Raw genomic sequence first — 25,696 nt, forward strand, 5'->3', positions numbered from 1 at the left:
TTTTTGAGGCCAATCAAATGAAACCGCCCATATGCGCCATATAATTTTTTTTTCTTTTTAGAAAACCGTAGTTTCAGTACACATTCTGTGTAATAACGACCGGAATTAATCCGTGACAACGTTTAGTCCGGTAGCGAAAACCGACAAACAACCTCTAGTCCGTGTTTGCGAACGGCACGGGCCAAGTTTAGAACCTCAAAGGAAACGTTTAATCCTCGCCACTCGTGCCAAAACAGTAACATGACAAAAAAAAAAGGGTTGGTGGCTGGGCAACCGTGTAAAACACACAATTCCTGCAAAAAAAAAAGAAAGAAGAAAAAAAAAACCTAACAATTGGCGGCTGTCTTATGCTGTTTCTTTCCCCGCAAATCACAAGTCGCATGAACTACTACTACTGCGTCCGAGACAGGGTTCATAAATTGCCGTCCTCGTGCGGCGGGAAGGCGGGCGTGCGACCGTCTTTCGTCGACGCCCGCCACAAGAGGGCGCCGAAGGCGGCTAATGATGAATGTAGGGGCCCCTCTAATTGGTGGACAGTCGGCGATATTACGGCGCACTTTGGACCGCTGCGTCTCTCCGATTGGCCCGCCGAGTCTGACTTGACTTATTTGAACTAGCTACTTTTCCTTGTTCGTTTGTTTTACCTGCGAGTGGCTCACGGGCCGTCGTAGAGGTATGATACGAAGACGGCGGTAGTGCCATCTGTCCCGTGGGGAACTCGACTACTTGCAAGTAGTCGAGTTCTGCGTTGCACTAGAAGTCCATGGACTTCTAGTGCAACGCAAAGTGCAGCGACAAAAAGCACAAAACAAACACGCAAGAATAGCCAACTAAAACGAACGCTGTAAAGGGTAGAAACCCACTCTCCCTTCCTAATAAACTAAAATACATCAATAATAAGCCTTTTTTTTTTTTTGCTGGAATTACCGGAAGCATACACCGCACTGGTCTAATAGCGTAACCAAGCATTAACGAATTAATGAGGCTTTTTATACGTACTCGTCTGTCCTCGTCCACTTTGTGTTCATTCTTTCTGTGTTTTCTTTTAAGCTTTTTTTTTTATAAAACACTCCCCCCTCCCTTTTTTTTTTTTTTTTTTCTTGGGGGGAAAGCAAGCATATTGATTTTGCTGGGCTCTGCTATCCACTCCTAGATGGCGCAACCAAAAGCCCACTTCTAGATAAACTCATAATAATAAAAAAAGAAACCATCGTGCTGCGTGTGTGTGTGTTTTTTTATGTTTTTTTTTTTATTAAATACATGTTTATGGGCGGACGTGCAGTCACATACGCAAAAACTGCCCGAAAACCCTGCGGAGAAGCGGACTTGCAGGGTATACCGAAACTTTGGACGGAACATATATTATTCGCTTAGTGTTGACGACGAGCTGTGAGCATCTCAAACCTTTGGAAGTTGCGTGTACAAGTTGGGTAATAAACAACCATTTGTTTGTTTCGTTTGTTTCTTTCTCTCTCTCTTTCCCTCTAACATGAGTGACGGTTCAGAGCTTCAGTCGCAAAACTTCCGGCAAGCAGACGGCACAGCGAAGATGCGCTTGCGCCGCTGGAAATAAAATGGCGGACCATTGCGGCACTCTGCTAAGCGCACAGAGCTAATATAATAATCCAGAGGGAAAGGTCCCACGAATTCGGACCGCTTCAGGACGGCGGGGGCATAGACGCGGACATCGGTGGTCCCAGTCAATGGTCCCGGTGGACCCATATCGCTGGCGACGATTTAAAGAGGTACCGAACCGAAATTCGTATTTTGCAAAATAAGGCCACAGAAGCGTTGAACGGGATGCTAGTAACTCCAAAACATCGCTCGTACATCGGCATCTCAAACAAAAGGCTGCATTTCTGGAAAAGAAGGGCGCTATCAAGCGAGGACTTTGACGTCACGATCCTCCTGGAGCAGTTGAGAATGAGGGGGAAGCGGCCTCGCTTCTCTCCTCCTCGCTTCGGTTCACCTGCTCGAGGGGACGAAGCGAAGAGGAGAGGGAACGAGAATCGTGACGTCACATGCCTCGTCGGCCGTGTTCAATCGCGTATTTCTTTTCCACGAAATACGGCCATCCGCTAGAGATACCGCTGTATGAGTGATGTTTTGGGGTTCTGCGGCGTGCCGCCTATCGCTCCAGCGTCGAAACAACCAGTAGATCGTTTTGACGACTCCGATATCGAAACCCGGTACTCCGCCCACGCCCTTGCGCGGGCGTCGTATCGTTATCGGAGGTGTCGGAACGTTATACTAAAACGCTCTGTTATTGTTACTGGGTGTGGTTACCGACATTATTGGAACAATCTCCTAAACCTGCCTAATAAGGGCTATCCGCATTCGGGAAAGGAACACTAAGGAATAAAAATTAAAGACGTTTACAATTTTCCGTCGCCGCATTAGAGCGCAACTCTTCAGGAGGGGGAGGGGAGGGTTTGCTCCTCTTCCTTCCCTGCTAAATTTAGTCGGGAAAGTTTTCCGCTAAATTTAGGGGGAAAGTTACCCATGTGACGTCACACGTGGCGTCACGAGGGTAAATTCAGCGGGAATATTTTTGCCATATTTAGCGGACAAATTTCCCCGCTAAATTTAGCGGGAATATTGGCAATGCTAGATAGTGACGTCATGTGACGTCACACGTGAGGTAATACGTCACCCGTTTCCTATAATGACGTCACGTGTGACGTCACGAGGGTAACGTCGCGACGTTACCCTCGTGACCTTCGTCAGGGTAACTCTCGTGACCTTCGTCAGGGTAACTCTCGTGACCTTCGTGAGAGTAACCTTCGTGACGTTAACCCTCATGACCCTCGCGAGGGTAACTATCGCGACGCTCGTGAGCGTAACCCTCGTGAGGGTGACCCTCGTAGGGGTAACCCTAGTGAAGTGTGACGTCATTATGGGAAACGTCCCATAATGCAACGCGCGGTTACGCCGACGGCGACGCCGCTCAAGCCGGAAACGGGCGCCTAAGAGCTGCGCTCTAAAAAGCCTACGACGCACGTCGCCTGCACGACGCCAGAGCTCACCTGAGCCAGTGCCGCTTGGTGATGGCGGTGTGGCAGCAGATGGCGTCGTACTGGTCGGCCACCCACACGATGAGGATGATGTAGAAGGCCGTCGTGGTGTCGTTGAAGAACTCCGACATGATGGTCTCCATGCCTGGCCCAAAGCCCGGTTCACACACATAAGCAAAACTTAACCCGAAAAAAAAAAAAAATTGACCAGCCTAACCTAGAGTTCCTGTATATAGCTACCTACGGTAGCCGGCGCTACGGCGTGTGGCCGTAGCGCCGGCTTTCCTGCAGGCCCTGGATGCTCTGCTCCTCACGTGACTAAGTTTGAGGAATAGCGGCGCCCGCCGCGCATGGAAAACAGGAGAGGAGGAGAAGGAGGGCGAAAGCAGGGGAACATACGCCGGGGCGCGAGCAACGTCGGCGGAGCGACCGTAAAGGTGGCTTTCTTGCACGGCGCCGGATGCTTTGCTCCTCACGTGACGGATATGGTGAATAGCGGCGTGGCGGCGCGGGGAAAACAAATTCGCAACTCTGCTCCCCCTTCGGGGGAGCATATCGAGGAACTCTAGCCTAACCCATCGACGCTACGCCGGTTCGGTGGCGCTGCCGTCCGCGCGCACGCAGAGGTTTCTCCCTAATCCGGTTTCCGCGCACGCGAAGTGCCCCCAATCCGACGCTGTGTTTCTGAATTGCCTGCTCATAGTGCTCCAGTTTCTTTATTATATTCATATTCAAACAAAAAAAAAGTAACGAGTAATTAAAGTAATCCGTTACCAATATCTCGTAACGAAATTACATTACAAACTACTGCCGTAAAAAAGTAACGTAGCAATTACAAAATTACTTGAAAAGGTGACGGATTAAAAGTAACCCGTTCCATGTAACAGATTACTTCCCAAGTCTTGTCTAAACCATAGAAATAGGCACGGGACCGCGAAGTATAGAGTGAGCGCGACTCAAACCGGCCAGTTCTCGATCGGCGCTTTTTCAGGCACAAAGAAACCGAATTTCGAGCCGCCAATTCGGTTCTGGGTAGTTGGGCTCCCGTATGTCATGTACAACTAAAGATCTCGGCGAGCATAAATACCCTGCCAGCGTCCCTTTGAGTGGACCATGAGCGTTTTGAAGGAACCGTAAGAATCGGTTCGGTGAAAAATCGGCAAGATTTCGCACTTTCCATAAAAGTAAACATCGTCAATCAAGAAATCATGAGTACAAAGTTAAAAAACTTTCGTGTAATGATAATAATAATAATAGCAATTGTGAGGACTGGCACACTTTTTTTTTAATCGAAAGGGTACTGAACATGATGTTGAAATGGAACGCATGAACATGGGAATCCAAGGTGACAATGTTACAACGAGGAGTATTTAAAAAGTCTTAATTGCCAAAAGAAAAACAGCTAGAGATAAACAAAGGAAGGTGAGAATAGCGACGCTATAAAATAAAACAAAAATGCTAAAAAAAATGGCGGCGTACGCAAATAAGAGCTGTAAAAAAAAAAAAAAGAAACATCGTTGTCAAGCATTCTCCTGAAATTATGCGAAGCCGTTGTCAGACGGCATTAAAACCCAGCATGGCAGAAAGCGCTTCCGATTTCTAACGAAGGATGAATGCCAGGAATCAGAAGAAAATAACGCAACATTTGATTTTTCAAAATATCTTACCAAAACTGTATATATACATATATAAAAAAAGGTTGGGAGGCGGATGGGTACTGGCGCGAACCAAGCGGTCAGAAACGCGCACCTAAGACCTTAGAGGGATTTACCGACTGAATAGCGATATTAATCGAGATATATAACAACAATAGTATCGGTAAAAATAATATATATATATATATATATATATATATATATATATATATATATATATATATATATATATATATTATTTTTAGTATCCATTTCAGCGGGACGGGTAAAGCCAATTCAAATGGGAGCAACCGGTAAATGGGATCAAGCCAGCGCCTCAGCCGCCGCGTATTCGTACGCAACCGATGCCTCGTTTTTCTTTTTTTTATTCCCCGCAAAAAGCGGCTTCGACAAAAGCGTATACGTTTCAAACGATGCCTAAAAAAAAGGAAATTGATGGAAACAAATTACAACCGAACACAAGTAAAAATGGTAGGAGTAAAACGAATTCGAATGAGGTAAAATGAACAAAAAAAAATATATTGAAGAAACTGAAAAGGAATGCATGCACGCAGTCAAAGGGCCGCGACGAAAACGGCGGAAATTGGTCAAAGACACTTTGCATCAAAAAGAAGAAATGGAGCGCCGAATTAACTACCTGCGCGCGATACGCAAAGCAGGTTACGGGAACTTGCGCGAGAAATAAAAACAATAAAAATAAAATGCAGATATGAACAAAAAAGAAAAGGCAGCGTGTTTGGCTTACTCCTTAAACATTCATGGACGCTTCGGATTTTTGTTGATTGCCTTTACATCCTCTTCTTTTTTTTACACTTTCTTTTTTCTGCGTGGTGTTTTCTAAGTTCGTGCTTCCGTCTGTGCGTCTGTTATTTATTTAATATTCCCTTCATTCGTGGGTACCAAGTGAGCGGCAAAGGCAGAAGTGAAAGCAGACGAAGAAAGAAGATCAAACAAAATGTTAGCAGACGACTTTTCTCGAACGCGCAAGCGGAGGGCGGCCGCTCAAAAGGTGAAACGGGACGGAACGAAACCTCATTTGAAAACTAATACGCAAACGAGATTGAGACGACGCTCGATTCAAGCAAGGACAAATAAAAATATATCTTAAAAAAAGAAAAAAAGAAAGGAACGCGGAGCGGACAGTCACACGTAAACGTCGACTCGAAAAGGGTAGCAGAGCCCGCGAAGACGCGTGCAGCAAAGAGATCCGAGAACTCGAAAACTCGATAAGGCGAAACGAGCGCCAACCTGGCGGCGGCTGCGACAGTGAACGGAGGAGAAAGGCGTTCTTTGTATCTTACCGACTAGAGCCAGGATGACCGTGAGCAGGGGACCCGCCGGGAAATTGATGGTCGAGTTGAACTCCAGCATGTGTAGGAGCTCCACTGCAAGGAAAGACGAAGCTATTCAAGAGCTTTGCAACGAAATTCTAGCGCCCATTTCATTGTCTTACCGTCAACCACCTTTTGGTCACACCACAGACACACCCACTTTTTTTTTTTTTTTGTTGAAAAGACACCGAAACATAATCGGCCGCTTGGAAAGAAAAGTATAGCCATCCGTTCAAAATACAAACGTGCGATTGTCATCGGCAGATTTTGTTGATTCATGCTTAAAGGGGCCCTGCAATCATAAATAAGCGTCGACCTTTTTTGCGGTTTCCACGTCTCTTGGGGTTCGGGCAAGCCAGCGGGCACGGAGCGAGTAACTAAATATCAGTGCGTCATATTTTAACTTGGACGACGCGGAAACCTCCTCCGCCGACGAGGGCGACCCGCAGTACCGAAAGCGCGCAAAATGTGACGTCTTTGGTCCTTGGCTTACTACTGGTCAGAGCCGCTCAAAGCTTTTTTTTTTAGTCGAATTACAAAATATAAGTGGCGCGAACCGTTTCAATTATTTATAAACATAGTTTTTGTTCGGTATTTTAGATCAGAAAAGAAAGAAATGCAGTTTATAAAGTACGGAAACAAGAAATGACGCGTCGACGTACCCGCCACCAAGCGGTGGAAAAGGCGGCGCATACTAGAAAAGAGTAGTGGTACCAGGAGCCGACACGCAAAGGTCCCGGATGTACGCGGCGACGCTGCGGTCGTTTATAGCCGATTCACACGACGGACCAAATCGCGATTTTCGTCCGCGGACCGTGTACCACGTGACCGGCACGTCACCGATTCCTGCGATCCGCGCCTCCTCCGCGGAGGCGCGGACTGATAAAGTCGAGCGCCTTTTTCACTCGCGGACGTTTGGCGGCAGACTGACTTGGAAAGCATTTAGTCTGGCAACGGTACATGGTTTTCTTGGTATTTTGCTTCTGGTCGTTCAAAACAAAAATGGCGCGTCGTTGCGTTTTGTGCGTTTGTTGGTTCATTTTGTCGTACGATTCTTGGTTCCACGCGTGAGAGAAACTCCAGAAACTTTGTCCGGCTGACGCGATGCAGGTTCCGGTGCTCCTCCGGGTCCGTGTCAAGAAGCTCCCGTCAAAACTCGGTTTAGCACGCCGCGATAATTCTTGCACGTCCAATCAGGATTTCACCGAGCAAGCCCTCTCTTGTGGATGTGGTGAGCTTGAGTGTTGTGCACGAGCGCGGAGTGCGTGAAGGCATCTCCAAACGCCCCTCCGCGAGCCCAGAAGTTCGTCGCGTCTACGCCGAAGCTTTCTCGGGCAGGATCATGCCTGTGTCACTGTCATGCTTTGGGTTAGTAAAGTTAGTGGCGCTTCGCGCGAAGCCTGTCCCGGTGTTTTGTTCTCGATCTGTACGTAGCAGCGGCGTACGATTCTTTATCGCGGTAGAAACCGTCGATTTCTCTCTTGGACAACGGTGCTACTGTGCGATGTTGGAGTTTCGCGGCACTGTGGGCTGCGAACAGGTTCGGTCCGTCCTCACTGGCGTCTGCTCGTCGTCTCCCTCGTGTGGATGCGCTTGGGAGACGGACGAACCGCGGATATGTCGTCACGTGATCAATCCGTCCGCGGATCAGTCCGTCGTGTGAATCGGCTATTACGGACTGGAGGATCCGACCGGCTCCGAGCGTTCCGAAGGCCTTCGGCGAGTAGCTTTGTCTTGCGTTTTGGCCATTTCGCGGTACGGCAGCACGAAGTGACTCCCATTCTGAACTGATCTTTACCCCGTGTTTGCTGTCGTTTGTGGCCAATGAAGTGTCATGCCGAATTAGTGTTTAATCACGCAGCAAATGCAATGAGAGCCGCTCTGGCTGCCCGCTGTATAAGCCTATCCAGAACTTGCTTTAGTGGCGCCCTCTGGCGCCGTCGACACAGAGTGCGGCGGCCATGAGCACTCGCTGAGCTCACTATCCCTCCTCTAGTTCACGGCCACTCAAGCAACCAACGACGTCATGAGGGAGGTTATTTTTTGCTTGTTTTTGTAATTTTAATTAGGCTATAACTTCTAAAATAAAGCGAAATTCGAAAAAAGAAAATTTACGTTAAGTTACTACGGTCAGTGCGCTCAGGTTTGGTGCAAATTAAGAACCAGTAAAAAAGTGCTTGCAGGGCCCCTTTAACTGATTTCTGGACGTGAGAGGTAATAACGGCGAAACTTCGATAGTCACTGCTTTGCCCCAAACTTGGTTCAACGCATGTTCATGAGACACATTTCAACGAGTAACCCATATTGTAAGTCAAAATATATATATTTTTAGAAGCTATAGGAGTTTTAAATTTGGTCTGAGGGGCTGTAGTGATGAACACTGAAAACGTGACGTCAGATGTAATATGGGGCAATATTGCAGCCGCATACAGCTTGATCACGACGTGTAACGAGAAGCATGATGGTGTGAAATGAACACTGGGAAAAACTTGAAACTAAACATATTCGGCAGAAATCTGCCTGATCTAATGAAAATTAGTTTAAAAAAAAAGTAGCTGCAACCAAATCTCGAAAGGAAACCCGACGTTTCGAAAGTAGCTCGGTGTCTTCTTCAAGGGTGACTGAAACGACGCGGAGCAACAGCAGCTCCCAACCTCTTCGCCTTCAAAAAAAAAAAAAAAAAAATTATGGTAATTGAAACATTTTAGTTATGGAGACGGTCATCTCTTCAGCTTTCTCGTCCGGTCACGGAGGCCATGCGCGCATACATCGACGAGACGGAGAACTTTCCCGAGCGAGTCCGTCAACACAGGAACGATCGCGCGGAAGTTCGACGGTGAGCGCAGCGCCATCGGCGAACATTGCGACACCCTAGACAAGGAAAGGGTCTCCGAACCCCGGCCCGAGGGCCATACTCGGCCTCCGGAAGTTTCCTGACCGACCCGCGGCCCGCTTCAAGCAGACTCGCTGCTAGCGACGCAAAAAGTGCGCGTAAAAAAAGAAACTGCGCAGCGACGCGCTTCAAATGGGCAAAACAAAGATACCAGAGAGAACGACAAAGAACTACATCCTAACACGGGTCGTCTCGTCGTTATTTTTTTTTATTTTTTTATTGAACGTTATCATTACCAGTCACCATTCTTAGTCTTTCGCTTCATGCCATGCGTAACTATGTTAAATTCCCTCGTGTTCTCATGTGCATTGTGCTCACTAATGTCGGCGTCAGTTTTATCCTTTCATTAGTCTTCTGCACTGCGCGAGCGTGCCAAAGTTCCCACGAGCTTTGATTTAGCTCCAGGGAGCTTTTTCGTTCACGATTGTAGTGCAGTCATAATCAGATATCTCTTTTAAAATGGAAGTATGCGTGCTTATCCACTTTAGGGCTTTTAACACTTACTCTAGCATTCATTTTTCTGCTTAAATGCTTATCTAGGTTAATTTATTTGATTTTATTCGTTTTTCATTACTTTGCTGTTGTTTGTTTTGTTTCTTTGTGCCTGCGAATTTTTTTTTTAATTCGGCCCGTTAGTCAAAGAGTTTGGGAACCCCTGCCGTAGACCATCGCATCGATTTGGGGAACGCGCACCTGATTGACACAGAGCCAAATATCCGAAGAAGCCTTTTCTGGGGTCGAGGCAAATCGAGCACAAGCCAGGAAACCTGAACAGGTCCCCATGGGCGCCTTGCCCTTTGTGTACAGGAGGAGTTGCTGCTGCTCCACGCGCCTAGAGCTACCCTCGAAGCAGAAAACAAGCTGGTTTTGAAACGTCGGGTTTCCTTTCAAGATTTGCTTGGAGCTACATTTTTCTAATACTAAAGCCCACGCCAAAAATTAAAAAAAAAAAAAAAAAAAAAAAAAAAAGACATGCGCAAAATTAGTTTTTTATTGATGGCCTGCTCGATTTGCACCGTACAGGAGATCTCCCGTACGTTATGCATGAAAACTGCACTGTGTGAACGGGCCTCATAGTTCCGTCGCGTATCTCTCGAGGGCACCGAACTTGTTTTCCGGCACGAATGGGGACTTTTAGCAAACCGCTACCTTGTTCCGCGTACCTTTGAGGCATGCTTTTAAGCGCACGCTTCAAAGGCTACGGTAGAGCGGTACGCGGTAACGGTTTGCTAAAAGTCCCCAACAGGTAGGAGCAACCGTCGCTGCGGTGGGATGACGTCCCGGGCAAAGCCGTGTACAGCGGGCGTGATCAGTCCCGATCATCTCATTAGCGCTCCTCGGCCAATGAGGTCGCAGCATTCTCCAATAAGGGCGCCTAAGGACGATTCACGAAGAAGCGATGACAGTCTTCGTAACAAGCCACGCCCCCAACTCTCTGACGTCACGCCAGTGCGGTGGAGCTGCAATGTCGGCTCCGCGCATGCGCAATGCCAACCTTTGCTCACCAGAGAAGGCCACCTGTGGCCAGAGATTGGACACGACTACGGCGCGAGCGCTCGGCTGGGACTCCCGTCCAATCAGATGAGAACGCGGATTTTAGCCGAACAGTGACGCCACGGTCGAGTCCAATCTGCGGCTTACACCCTTGGGCCCTTGGCCCTTGGGCTTTCTTATGTATAGAAGGTGTTGGTCAGTGTACAGTGATGACCTTGACCGAGGAAAAGCCTGGCTTTCCCCGTCTTTCAACGACGGGGAAAGGTGGTTTTTGGCGTCTCTGACGTCGACTGCCAGCGACAATTACGACGGCGTGTTCAGAAGGCGCAGTGAAAGCTCGTATTAATTAAAGCGTCAACGTTCAACGACCTGCATACCTCTTACTTCCGTTGACAAAAGTATAGGATTCGTCGCGTAATCGTGACGTCACAGTGAACGCTTGGCCAATCGCGGAAGGCCGACCACAACGACGCTTCTGGTCGCAAGCTTCGACAAATGCTCTTTTTTTTTTAACGTGCTTTTTTATTTTAATTAAGACGAGTGTCTACAAGTGTGAGCTCAATCTGAGCGCGTGCCCTGAACAGCGCACTCAAACCTGGCTTCCAGTGAATGAAAACTTACGTCTCAACCTAAGTCAGACCATCGAAAGAGCGAAAGATGTAGATTGAACGAACATTGCTCGCCAAAGAAAGTCGTGAATAGCGGACTGGATATTAAACAAAAACAGAAAGACGGAAATAATAAAATGCTCGTCTCGAAGGAAACGCCGGGTTTCGAGTAACAACCATACTAAAACTAGAATAAGAATATATCAAATAAAATTGATATATGAAAAAAAAATCCTCACTGTTTATTAAACCTTTACGAGGTCGACGCAACATATTAACGCCCTCAACGGTCTATTTTCTTTTCGTTTTTTTTTTCCGTGCCAATCAAATATAAAAGACGTTAGTATATAAAACAAAAAAAAATTATATAGTCTTTTGTTTTTCATTATTTAATGAATTAAAAATCTCCCGTTCTTAAGCCGAGAAAATTAGCGAACGGAAACCTCTCAAGAGAGTGGTACTTCATACCTTGCTACAACACTTTAAAAAAAAAAGAAAAAAAAAGACGATTTGAAGAGGCCATTGACTGATATCATGAGTATAAAAACCGTGGTGTGCTACCAACGTTATCGTTACCTACCACTGCACACAACCTTTTGTTGTTTTGTATTGTTTTGTGTTTGAGTTTGTGTGCGTGCGTGCGTGCGTGCGTGCGCGCGTGCGCGCGTGCGCGTGTGCATGCGTGTGAGTACGCGCGCGTGTTTGCGTGCGTGTGTGTGTTCGAGAGAAATATACCGGACTGAAACGAACTGCCCAATTTCATTGTGCCAAATGATCGTGATGCTTTCCCCCAGCGCGCCAAACTCTACTATACACCAACTCATGTTTACAAACAAACCGGAGCGCCCCTAGCGGACGCCACCGGCGCCGCGCATGCGCGATGGGGGTGTGGGCAAGAAGCTCGCCGTCGCCCATAAACAAACCATTGAAATGCGATGTTGTCGGCGTCAGTCCCCACGCTCTTTTTGACGTTGAAATTGTTGATTCTACGTCCTCCTAACGATGTCTGACTACTTGAGCGGCGTCAGCGAAATTACCGAGGCTCGTTACACCGTAAAACTTCGCGTGAATCATCTGACATGCGGCGATTCATTCCGCGTGGACGCCGCAGAATGTACGCTAAAGCCTGATTCACATGATGAGATTTCGCTCGCAATTTTCAGTAGCGACGTCGCTCGGACTGAAAAAGCGTGAACCGTAGCTGAGATGGTCGACGTCGATACTGAAAATCGCAAGCAGAATCTAACAAAGTTAATCAGGCATAACAAGTCGGTGACGGCCTCTGGTAACAATGATCAACATCTCCTTGTATCTACTGTTTACGTCCAGCCTGCTTACCAACCTTCAAACTTAAGTATTTATGGCCTGTACTTCTTATCGCAAGTAACAGTCCCACGTATGGTCTACGGGCCGGTGTCCTCTAAAAGAGCAGACGACAAGCAAAAACGTTTAAAAGAGCAGACGACAGTTCGAACGATCAGGCGGCCATTTGAACTTGAAGGCGCACTGAACGTAGTCCGCAGGTGGTCCGTACAAGTTGACGATTTTCCGGCGCTCATTTTGGAACAAAACAAATAGATTTGATGACCAGAAGTATCCGTGAATTCAACCCAAAATGCTTCCCGCCCAAGCAATCGTGGTCCGACGGCGTCTGGTTTTCCCTTTTCACGCCACATATCCGCGTTCTCGGACGAACCAAGCGCATGAAAACTGACCTTCAAATCTTTCTCGACACTTTTGGTACAGCCCCAGTCGCAGCATTTTGACGAGAAGGCAGGTTTTTGTCTGGTTCCTTTCAAAACAACGCAGGAATACACGTCTCACATGGGCACTTCCGCCCACAGCCCCGGACCGGAAGTGCGTCCGACGCGCCACCACCGCGGCGTGACGTAGCAGAGATGAGTTCGTGTATAAGCTATTTACGCCCCGAGACACACCAATTGCAATTGTAATCCACAATCCCGCTGTACATTACAAAAAAAAAAAAAAAATGAAAGCCGTTTACAACTCAGAATAACGACGGATTAGAGCGCAGCTCTTGGGGAGGTGGATGGAAGCGTATTGAGGGATAGGTCACTCCCTGAGGTCATGTGACCTCGGAGGGCGGAAGTCACGTGACCTGGGGGTAGTCACGTGACCTGGAAGGGGGGGGGGGGTCACGTGACCTTACGGTTACTCCGACGGCGACGCCGCTCAAGCCGGAAACGGGCGCCTAAGAGCTGCGCTCTAAAACAGCCTGCGGAGATTGTTAGAGACGTGTGACGGTTGCTCGTACGACGGTTATGTCGCGTCACCTAGGTCGCGCAAAAACTATCCTTGCAGACATGTTTCGCAGCACATATATACACTAACGCACTAAGCAGAACATGCTTGAAAAACAAGCCCAAGACGTCTCCGCACATAATTCGGGCGTCAGGTCCGCAGAAACCGTGTCTTTTGCATCGTGTGCGAGCAAGTCTGTTATTTTTAAACCAAAGGTACACTACAAAAAGATTATCTTCATTTTAGTAAATCACGCTTGTCGCGAGCAGCCTCGATAAAGAGGTAGCGCCATCTATCAATACGTGCGCCAAACGCGGCCCCGCCGCTCGACTCAGTGGTCTGCGTCGCCACCCGCCGTTGGCTCTGGCAAGTTTCTTCGCCCTATTTTCTTATAGAAAAATAGCTACGCTTTGTAATTTTACAAGAACAAACGGACCTGTGAAAAACAGCTTTGACAAAAAGTTTAGATAGCTTCTTGCAGGCATCGATGTTTACGGTCCATTTTAGATTGAGCCTGGTGACTTCAACACGCTATATAACGAATCTAACACTGCAATGAATTCTCGAAGACACAACAAACTCGACGACCGATCAAACTCAATGATACAACGAACTCAGTGATATAACAAAGTCAATGATATAGCAAACCCGACAGAAACAAACAAACAAAACAACAAACGCGGAGAACGAAGGCCGATCAATTCGGCAGAAAACAAAAGCGCCATTCCGTCATAGCAGACAGCAAGCCGATCCAGACAAGACGTATACGAAACGCAACAAGTCAGAGCCGTTGGCTCGGAGCGCGGCAAGATCAAGAAGAAGAAAGGCGTCTTCTTCGTCGCCTACTAAGGCGACGGGCAACCAAAGCACATACGAACAAAACATAATAATATTAAGCGCGAGGCGGCAACCTCGGGCATTTCTGCCTCTTTCGATAAGCTCAAGATCTGCCTTCGGCACACTGCTGATTGTTCCTCTCTCTCTCCCCTCTCCAACCCGGTCCACTTCTTTACATCAGAGCCTCCAAACACCACAAATCGTTCGCCAATCTGCTTTTCCTTTCAAGGCATTATCTTCCCCGCCTCTTTTGTTTACACAACGTCTTAAGCCTTTTCGATGTTTTGCCCGCCCGCCCGTCGCCATTTTTTTTCCCCCCTTTGCCCTTGCCTCGCGCCATCGAACGGTCGTCTGCAACCGCACGCACACACACTTACGAACCATGTCGTCTGCTAGCCCTCTCCGAAAAGTTGTTCGAGGAACCAAGCCGAGGGAAGCCAAGCCGAGCCAATATACAAACAAAGGGGAATTTGACGTCATTTTTTTCTTTTCGTTTCGTACGCGGGAAGAAAAGGCGTCCAGCATTTTTCCCCAAAGCAAAGGCCTTAATCAAAAGCCGCACTAAATCATTACGGCTGGCCGAGGAAGAAAGGGGCGAGCGCTTATTTATTTACACAGGCCAAAAAGGGGCACCCTCCTTCGGACGTCGCCGTCGTCATCCGAGAAATACATACGTCACAAAAAAGTAAATAAATACAAGAACTAATAACAAAAAAAAAAAGAAAATAAAACGGACGACGAACACGAGAACATCTGAAAAGCCACTACCACAGCGGTTGTAATCTCCACCTCTTCTCGAACAGCGAACGCTTACGCACAGCGAGGCACCCGAAAGCACGAGCGAAAATACGCACACTTTCGCTCTAGTTATCTCCTTTTTCTTTTTACTTACTTTCCTTTTTTTTATATATTTTCGTGAACTTCGTTGCAAAGTAAAGCCACCGTCGCCTTTTTACTTTACTTACATACGTAGAAGTTTGTACTAACCCTTTTCAGCTTCGAAAGCCTCTCCAATTCCTTAAGGAAGGCCCTGACTTCCCGTTCACTAATTTCTGTCATTTCTACTACGATAAGCACTAAGTAAAAATAAATTTTTTTTTTTTTTTTTTTTGGAAACGCTTGTTGCCTTTGCCGCGGAATAAAAAAAAAAAACAAATAAATTATGTCTTGACACGATTTGCCTTCTAATCGATTTTGCACGCCATCCATCCAACTCGTTTTTATATTTATATAATTAGTTTTTCGGTCGCCTCACTTCCGTCATACGAGGTACGGCACACAAACCAACATCTAACCAAAAAAAGAAGTTACTATATTCGGTTTTATTTCGAGTCCGAGCGGGATTCAGAATGCCTCCGTTTCGCCACTATTCAGATGGAGCCATTCAGGCAGCTCGTCGTCTTCCTGCGTTTACTACATATCACAAACTAAATCAATCATGCGCACTAAATACGGCACACAATCCCTCGCTTCCCCCCTCCCCCCCTCCCCCCCCCTCCCCCCCTCCCCCCCCCCCCCCCCCCCCCCCCTGCGTGATTGTTTTCGTTAATGCACTTTTGCATTAACAAAAACACGGATCGCAGGGTTTCGGACTTGCAATGTGAAACGGACTATGACACACCCAACTCGATGATACAAACGACTCAGATACAACGAACTCGAATACAACAAACTCTGATACAACAAACCGAATGATACAACGAATTCAACACTATATTGAACTGAGAGATATATAGAACGAACTCATGGAGATATACTTGCAACACAGACAAACGCAAGGATCGGTCAGCGGTTTCCTGACAAATATAAAAAAAAGCCGTAATCTAGCGTTTTCTGAGAACTTCATGGACCCCATTAGGGAGCTTTAGTAGATCGTCGCCATAACTCCGATAACGATACCCCATAACGGTACGACGCACGCGCAAAAGTAGGGAGTTTTCGTAGACCGCGTTGCCCCTTCCGCTAAGCGTTCCGCAACGAAGAAGTTGCTACTGCGCCTGCGCGCCGATGGCCTCCACTGTGGAGTTCCCGCTATCGTAGCGGGTTGCGGAGGGCCTTGCGGGACGGCGAAAACGATCTACGAAAATCCCCTATTATCAACGGAGTATCGGGTATCGTTACCGGAGTCGTCGGAAAGATCTACTAAAACTCCCTAGTCGAGAGTTTTAGTAGATCGTTTTGGCTCTGCCGCTATGCGCTAAGGTGGAGTCGCTACTGCGCATGCGCGCTGCTAACGGAAAAAAAAAATTGCGGAGCTGCGGAAGCTAGCGGAGGCGCGCTATCTTAACCAAAATGGCGAGAAAGAGTAGCGCGGCGTGCTCTAGAGTGGGTCTCGCGAGAACGAGACTTCGCGACATTAGGGACGAGATGTCCGCCACGCCGATATATGCTTCTCCCGCTTCGCGACTGCGCTTCTTCGTGGCTGACGGTTGCGTGCTGCTGCGACAGGTAGCCGCGACAAATTCGTTCTAGGAATGCGACAGGTGACGATTTATCACAAACGTACTAAATACGACCACAAAAAAAAAAAAAAAAAGAAAGATTAGCTTCATCAATCTATGTTGTGCGCGAAAGATCCGACTTCCTGCCCGCCCACTTCGGTCCCGAGGACAGAAACAACCTAAGAGGCAAGAGAGCAAGCGGAACCGAAAGATTTTGGGCAGTGTTTAATTTGCTCTGAACATTAAAAAAGAAGGGAAAAAATGCACAATCATAATGGCGTAAGTAGAGTTACGGTTGTTGTTGTTCCCGACAGCGTTTCCTCGACGTCTTGACGCCTGGCTCAAATCTGATCGGCTTGGCCGACAGTTGTGTGCAATTACAAACGGAATAATCATTTACTTATAAAAGAAACAAAGGTGAACACTTTAAAGTGGCGTTCATAATAATTTTCTAAAAATTGCTAAAAACGTTTAGCCTTTTCACTTTGATAAAGAAGGAAGACCAGCGAAGCTATACTATGGTGGGAATGAAGTAATGGCCGGCCGCAAGTCGGCAAGCCAGAGTGGAAAGGCTCTGGAGGTTGCGCCACCTATGAGCGATAGCGGCAAGCGGACAACGGCAAACACAACACTCTGGACAGCTACCGCCATCTATGAGCGACGGTGGCAACCAGAGTTTTGTGTCGACATTACTTTGCGGGGGACACGGTTTTGGGGAAACTAGTCCGTAACAGCTCCGCTATAAAAAAAAAGATTTTACGTAAACTATAGTGTGTAAATGAGTCGCTAGTAGCGTCGCGTCAGCTCTCGTACGCTGTAATCTGTAGCACGTTGCAAACGTCCTGCTAAATCACGAAAGCGTGGCTCCGCTACGATACGTATAGCGGAGGTCGTAGCGGATTGCGGTTACACTAGCGGGAGTGACTAAACGATATACTAAAACTCCCTAATACCATAAAAAAAAATTCCGTGGTCTATAGCGCTTCCCAAAAACTTCACCAACCCCGATAGGGAGCTTTCGTCGATCGTAGCGATAACTCCGATAGCCATGCCCCGTAACGGTACGATGACCGCGCAAAGGCAGCAACGGAGTGATCGGGTATCGTTATCGGGAGTCTACTGAACAGCCTGCTCAAACTCCTCATTTAGAGAGGTCTTGTAGATCCGTTTCGGCTGTCCCGCAACGTTCTCCGCAACACGCGACGAGATCCGGGGACTCTGCGGCCGAGGCTATAGCGCCGCGCATGCGCAGGAATCGCTTCGCCGTTCGGAAAAGCGTAGCGGAGCTGGGAAAACGGTGTACGGAAACTCCGTATAGTGACTCGAAGCGTTTGTAGCGGCCGAACTTAAAAACGGAGAACAAAACCTATCGTCTAACCTCAAACGATAAATCAAAAAAAAAAAAAGACTTTTTTTTTGGGGGGGGGTGGGGGGGGGGGGGGATGGGGAGACAGGACAACGAAGCATGCACAATGTTCGTTTCGCAACATGAAACACGCAGCGATGACGGTAAAGCGGTTCGACAATTAGCTCGTGGATGATCCCGATCCCGAGATAAATAATGGTTCTTCCGACACGATCACGCAGGGTTCGGTTTTAACGTATCGCTCACGTGAGACGACAACAGTCACCGATATAGGGCGAGAACGACGGGGAGATGCTTCAGTTCCTCCGGCGGGGGTTTCCCACCTTCGATAAATAAGGCGTCGTCGTCTTGCGAGCCTCCAGTGCGCAGCCGAGGCACGACGGAAGGCTGGCGACGACAGCGTGCACGGAGGTCGGGCGTACGAAGCAAACGATCTGTCGTTCTCAATCGTTCCGTTTCGGCGCACCGAGCAGAAGGAACGAAGGTCAGCCAAAATGTGGCACTCGCAGTGCGGAAAGCACGCAACGTCGCCTTCATGCGGCGCACAGTGAGCACTAAGTTCGAACCAGTTCGAATTCGTGCAGTTTTGCCATTGCGACGGTCGATTTGTGGCCTGGTGCGCTGTCCTGGTGAAAATAGTAAAAACGTTTACAAATGTCTGTAACGCGAAATTACTAATTAGAGCGCAGCTCTTGAGGAGGGGGAGGGTATGGCCCTCCTCCTCCTCTCCCCTGTTTATCCTCCTTTCTTCCTCGTCCTCCGCATGTGATGTCAATTTTACCGCTAAATCTAGCGGAGAAACTCAATCTGTTCAAAGGTGACATGACACCGAGTCATGTGACGTCATTTTCCCCGCTAAATTTAGCGGGGAAACTAAAGGCCATGTGACGTCAATTTTCTGGCTGAATTTAGCGGGGAATTGAATCGCTGTTGTGGTCACGTTACCTCAACTTCTCCGCTAACTCTAGCAGGGGTGGAACTTATGAAATGTACAGTGTGCTCAACTGTTAAAACTGACAGCAGAGCTGTCTAGCGATTAAATCAATGATGCGGCAGAGAATAAGCCGGCTCTTGAGATTGTCGCCAGTCCCCGATACAATTATCGCACAACCATCACCCACGCTTTAAATTTTTACTTGTTTTGTTGTTTTTCCAGTCTGTTTAGTCACATCTACGCATTTACCATGCCGGGCTACCATATCTCGGTGATCTTGCAGTTTCTCTAATAAAGGCCCACCTTCTTTAACAACAAAAACAATCAAAAAGCGATTCTTTTTTTATCGCCGAGTCACGCATCGGTGATTGTTTCGGCGATGGGAGTGTTAACTCCAGAAAACAACAGCGGCATAAGCTTCCACAGTGAGCCGGTAGATGGCGCATGCAGTCTCTCCGGCCACCGCTCCCGCGTTATGTTTAACAGTTGAGTACACTGTACTTGGGAGCAGCCACGGGTGCAGCTGAAACAGCTGTTTTAGAGCAGGTTGGGAGCAGCTAAAACTACGTTCTGGAGCAGGCTAGGAGCAGCTCAGATCAGTTTTCATTGCATTTCAGCTTGTGTCTTAGACACGCACGGGAGCAATTTCAATCGTGCTTAGCAGCACAGATGAACATGAGTGGTTAGGGATCTAGGTAGATGGGATAACAGTGCAACAGATGCGAAAACTTGAAACTTTGAGAGCCTTAACGAGAATCAAAAAGCAAGTACCCTATGTTTCTGAAGATAGCGTCCTTGATATTTTCTCAGTGGCTTTCAGCTGCTCAAAATGCAAACCAGCACTGCTTATCGCACAACCCACACGTGCTCGACATAGTGATTACATGTGCGAACCACGTGACGTGCGTAACCAACGGACATGCAGTTGCACGGAGGAACAGAGTAAATTTCGAGTTTATCCCGTTGTACAACTCGATATCGAAGCAGCAGACTACGATTAACGAAGTTATTGTATTTGAAGCGATAAGCAGGAGCAAGGTTAATGTACGCCGAGTAGATATGCCACTCGCGTAAGAGCTGCTGGCCGGCAAGGTTTCGGATCGGACCGCGTTTCAGTTCTATCAAATCACGATTTATCTTGCGAGAATGCGGTTCCAACTTCTAACGATGAAGTACTAAAAGGAATAATTTGCTCATTTGTTTTCAACTAGCTGACATCAGGGTCCCGGATCCCGGGCCGCAGAACCTCAGGCAATCTCACGCTTGACGACTCGACCTCACCTCAGCCGACTTGCCTAACTGCTTATGGTTGAAGAATAACTATCCAGTCGCAGGTGGTGTAGAGCTTAGAATCAGAGTTTTTTCGCGCGCTTCCGACTTGGGATACACAGGGAGAATAAACAGAAGGATTGTACAGCCGACCAGGCAAACAGCCAATCGAGTCAATGAAACCGAAACCAAGACAAAATAAAAAGATTTTGGCGCACGTTTTGTGATCTGGCCCATAATGGCGCGAGGTATTGGCTGTGGTGCAGTTTCAGCAACATGGCGCAGGATGGCGCAGACACGTGGGTCTGGCGCAAAATGGCGCACATGGCGCAGCCGTTCCACCCCTGCTCTAGCGGAGAAACTGAATCTGTTCATAGGTGACGTGACACCAAGTCATGTCACGTCGTTCTCCCCGCTAAATTTAGCGGAGAACCTGAATTAGTGTTGAGGTCACGTGACGTCACTTTTTCCGCTAAATCTAGCGGAGAAACTGAATGTGTTCAACGGTGATGTGACAGAATGTCATGCGCTCTATAAGTGAGTGAGTGAAAACTTTATTAAAAGGAGAAGTAGGATGTGGTCAGTATGCGATGTCCAGACCATGTAGGTCTCGTAAGAACTTTTTTGTGCGCCAACACGGGCCGTTTAATTTTTAGTTATTCTTTTAGACCAGGAGTCTCGAACACGCGGCCCGCGTCTCGGTGAGACGCGGCCCGCAGGCAACTGGCTATCAATCCCGGACACACAGATGTAAAATATTTATTTGTTTCATTAATACTGAGTTCTCTACGCGTCACGGTCGGCTGTTTAGCCAAACCTTCGCTGACGACGCCACAATCGTGGATGTTTATCTGACTTCGCGCCGACACCCGCAAGAAGGCGCGGCTCAGATTTCATTGCCCCGAACTGTTCTTCAATGAACCAGTAACCGAGACACAAAATGACGGCGCCGTTCCGGTTCGGGTTCGATACGAAATGTCTGATGTCGATTACGATTTAGTTACGGTTCGGGTTCGATACGAAATGTCTGATGTCGATTACGATTTAGTTACGGTTCGGGTTCGATACGAAATGTCTGATGTCGGTAACGGTTTAGTTACGGTTCGGGTTCGATACGAAATGTCTGATGTCGGTAACGGTTTAGTTACGGTTCGGGTTCGATACGAAATGTCTGATGTCGATTACGATTTAGTTACGGTTCGGGTTTGATACGAAATGTCTGATGTCGGTAACGGTTTAGTTCCGGTTCGGTCAGAAATAACGATTTTAACCCTGTTTTCGGTTCGACCCCCCCCCCCCCCTCCCCGGGGTCGAAAGCCTAGGGGTCGACCCCGTAGGGGTTCGGTTCTAGGGGTCGAACCGGTTTTTCCACAAAGCCTCCAACCTCCCTCCACTTTAGCGGAGCGAACTCTGGAGATGAGATGCGTGGAAACAACCAATCGTGGAAAGCACAGTTATGTGGGAGGGGCCATTTGCCACGCTATTCTAGTCCTGCAACCAGAGCATAGTAAAAGTGTGCTAATATTGCTTCAAATGGGATAATGCGGCGTCATCCATACACTCTAAAAACAAAGACGGACAAGGGGTGTAGTACTTACACCCCTTGTCCGATTTATAATAGCCCAAAACTACATTTCGACGTCCAGTCCGCGACTGACGATACCAACTTTGACGAGCGGCTTGATAGCTGTGTGATATAACTAGGGTTCTGTACGTTTTCGGATAAATCCGATCAACTCCGAAACACACCCGCCGGAAAAATTTTGGGGCATTCGTATTTATCCGATAAACTCCGAATTTAGATGTGTCTATACCCCCCCCCCCCCCCCGGCCACGCACACACACACACACAGAAAGAAAAAAGAGCAAAAAAAGACGGTATTCTACAGTTAACTTTGATCTGAGCTCAGGGTAAATAGTGCCACCACAGTTATCTTTCAAACCTCGGACCACTGTTAGGAGGTGTCTTAACAGTTATCTTGTCAAGGTTCATTTAGGACAACAGGTCATTGTACTTTCGGGTCTCGACAAAAACCACCGGCTCTGAGGGCAAACGTCAACAAGCGAGTTTCGACGGTTTCGGCGTGACATGGTAGACAGTGGAAGCTGTGGCCTCGGTGAACCAACTCCAGAAAGAGGACAAGGCACGTGAGGATTCAACTTCGATGTGGAGATCGCATTAACACCAATAAAGAACATTTATCCAACTCGTTTTTGTGTATCCTTAGTATAAAAGGCTTTACTTCCAATATATTCTGACAAATCTGGGAAAATAAATAAAGTATCTTTGAAGTAACTGTAGCTGTATCTAGGTACATTTTTAAGCGAGTGCCTAGGTACCTTTTCGTATGAGTAACTGTAACTGTATGCTTGGGAGAAGAGCGTGTTGGTTCAGGTGATGAATGAAGAAAGAATAAACAATTAAAACTGGGACAACAGAACATCTTTCAAAACTGTATCTTAGGTACATCTTTGAAGTAACTTTTACAACCCTGCTTGCGTGCTACTTTTCTCGTGGGACAAGTTTGTATTGCCAATGGCAATAGCACCAAAGACGAATCCACCTGAAGAAATATTAATTAAATCAAACGTGTTCAATTTTTCTTATATATCTAGCATACGTTCACATCCAAATATTACTTATTGATTTTTAATAGAAAACACCGCGAAATTAAACTCCGAAATTCGCAGAATCAGAAGTCAAACGAACTCCGATAAACTCCAAAGTTTCAGGAAAAAAAAAAATTTTGGAAAACATTTTTCGATTTTGACGAAAAATAAAATCCGAAAACACGGAATCCTAGATATAACTTATTAAATAGCAGACATATACGTAACGCGTCACTAGTAACGAGTTACTTCTACCTAGTTTTTGTTGCTTTTGCCGATAACGAGTAAAGTATTCAGTTACTTGTTAAACAAGTAACGCACTTAGTTTCTTTTCAGGCCAAGTTACGAGTAACGGTGTCTTGTTACTTTTGAGCAGTAACGTGTACATCACCGTTTAAACGGCCTCAATTTAATTCTAACCGGAGTATGCGTCTCTTGCGACCAAGGCACATGGGCGACCCGAAAAACAACTGAACAGTAGGAAAAGTGTATCAACGTTCGTCACTGAATACGTCAGTCGAACTCTGCAACTGGGAATATCCTTCACCCAGAGAACACAAGAAGGTTCGTTCGTCGAACCTCCCAGAATCGTGCACAGATCGCATGCAAACGCGGAGGTTGCCAACGCGGGAATGCACAAAGCCCATTGTCAACTGGGAAATTTAGAAGCAGGGAAAACCAAAGAGGAGAATCCCCGATACACCAGCTCTGCCCGAAGCACAATACTGCCGTTCGTTGGAGCGCGTCGGTAGAACGACTCTTCAGCGTCGCCGGAGATGTATTCTCAAGCAAGCGGGGAAACGTAACAGATGAAAATTTCGAGAGTCAGCTACTGCTTAAGCGCAACGATTACTGAAAAGAAAACATTAAACCATGAAGCAAAAGCAGTTGGGTATTTGGTCGTCAAAGTACCGAGAAAAGGAACTCGAAAGTAACACGTTCCTTTCGAGAATCGGTAACGAGTAAAGTATTTGGTTAGTTTTTGAGCGAGTAACAAGTAACGGTATTGATTTAATTTTGGGGGGGTTACGTGTACATTTCTGCTAAATAGTTAATGTACGTATGAAACACTGCAGAAAGAAAAAAAGACAACCGAGTTTTCGCAGCAGGCCCAACAAAACCTTCACTGTCTTCCTGTAGTCTTTAATGCGTGCATTAGCTCTTGTTTGTTTTGTTTTTTTCTTTTTTAACAAGTTGTATTTCAATTATCAGGCCACTGGTGAAAGTTTATATCAGCGGTTCGACGTGAACGGACAGAACGTCGAATTGCAGTTTTTTACAGTGTTATATATGGAACAAGGGGCATAAGTACCACACTCCCTATTTCTAAGAGTATAGCTTGAACACTGCAAAAAGAGCTGGCATGCCACTGTGAAGGTTACGAATGACGCGGCACTTTTGGCCTTCTACTCTCGTGTACCAGTTTTCTTTGAGCGCACCAACCAATATCCGATGAGCAAAATCCCAATTTATACCGGTCCCAAATTAAATCGATGGTCCCTTTCAAATAGAATAAAACAGTCGTGCGTTGAAGGAAACCGAATGCCAAGCACACGAAAACATGGGTTGCACGCGACGTCATTCAGAGAGAGCTTCGATGACCACCAGAGAAGAAGGCAAGAAGGGGCTCCCTTCTTATCAAGATCCTCTCGTGCCTCCCAGATTTGTACACACGTCGCTATTCTCCTTCCAGAAGATTAAAGAAGATTAACCCGTCACACAAATTCTTACAAAAGGAGCTTCCCTCTCCACCTCTTACATGGTGGTCAAAAGTATGCGATGTGACGTCGGTGCAATACTATGTCCCCGACGTCGGTTGAGTTCGATTATGGCAAACGAAAACGTGACTGTGGCATTAAAAAAAAAATTGGTGTGAGCTTGTTCTTACAGCAGGAACTTAGTCTGCCTCAGTAGGCGTCTGGTGTCTCGGCTGTAGATGAGAAATTTAGCGAGTGCAGTACAACCGCTAGCCTGGGGTCTCTAAACCCGCACCACGCGGTAGTGATACACGACCGCACACCGGTACGATGCACATCCAGATCGAAATGGGCAGGGGTGAGGTGTGAGCCCAGGATCCTGCAGCGCGAGCTTTCGCCCCAAGTGCTCCGAGCTGGTGCGCGCTAGCCCACTCGGCTACCAATCCCCCTGGCCATGGCGTTCGCGTGACGTAGTTGAGGAAGCTGTCACGCAGGCCACGCCCGTTGGCCGAACTCTTTGCATAAATATAACTCTGCTATCGCCGTAGGAGATTTTGCGATGTTTTGAGGGCATACGGTCTTCAGCAGTCGTCAGTGTGTGAAGTCGCCTTCATGCAAATTCTGTGTGACAAAAAAAAAATATATATATATAGTTTTGTTTTGTTTTAGCTTACTCAATCACTAAAAGAGAGAAAAAGGTGACACTTGATTTCCGGAAGCCACGCTTGTGCAGGATGTTCGATTAGCCTCGTGTCCAGTCCTGACGCGCAAAGGCTTCTTCAGACGCGAGAAAGCAAGAACAGAGCGAAAAGTCCGAGCGCTACGTCGCATAACGCGGCACGGAGGAACACGCAGCCAAACCAGTCAGCCAGCCCCAGCCAGGCTAGAAACCCGAAAAATCTGTCCGCCCGGCCAATACAATCCGGGCATTTCCGTCGCTGAGCCTTTTTCCTCGGTCCTCCTCCTCCTCATCCGCCATCTTAATTTCCTGCCCCGGCCACCGAGGCTCGGGCCCCTTCGCCCCCCCGTGATCCTTTCGAAAAGCCCGCAACCGGAAGTCAGAACCGGAAGTAGAGCTCCCGCCATCGATGCCACGGTCCGCCGCCAAGCGGCTGCTCCTCGAGTCAACCGGGCCAACGAAGCAACGACCGCGCCTGTCGCGCCATCTGTCCGTCGATCTAGCAAAGCATCGTCCGCTTTTCTCTTCTTTTTTTTTTTTTTTTCCTTTTATTTCTCGCGCCGCCTGCTAACGTCAACACCAACGCCGTTCGATTGAGCTTTTTCT

The 25,696-nt window shown here is 47.4% G+C and overlaps 1 protein-coding gene across 4 annotated transcripts in view; it reads right to left on the reverse strand.

Annotated features, from left to right (window-relative positions):
• The window catches only part of LOC8032579, a 196,692-nt gene that overhangs the window by 7,115 nt on the left and 163,881 nt on the right, over nucleotides 1-25,696 (reverse strand). For all 4 annotated transcript variants that reach the window (XM_042289370.1, XM_042289369.1, XM_042289368.1 and 1 more), the window contains 2 exons: nucleotides 5,971-6,054; nucleotides 3,027-3,159 (listed from right to left, as the gene is read on the reverse strand). In XM_042289370.1, coding sequence (XP_042145304.1) covers nucleotides 3,027-3,159; nucleotides 5,971-6,054 — 217 coding nt within the window. The remainder of the gene's footprint in view (nucleotides 1-3,026; nucleotides 3,160-5,970; nucleotides 6,055-25,696) is intronic.

The sequence above is a fragment of the Ixodes scapularis genome, unplaced genomic scaffold (genome assembly GCF_016920785.2).
Source record: "Ixodes scapularis isolate PalLabHiFi unplaced genomic scaffold, ASM1692078v2 PGA_scaffold12__126_contigs__length_90152505, whole genome shotgun sequence".
Taxonomy (NCBI): domain Eukaryota; kingdom Metazoa; phylum Arthropoda; class Arachnida; order Ixodida; family Ixodidae; genus Ixodes; species Ixodes scapularis.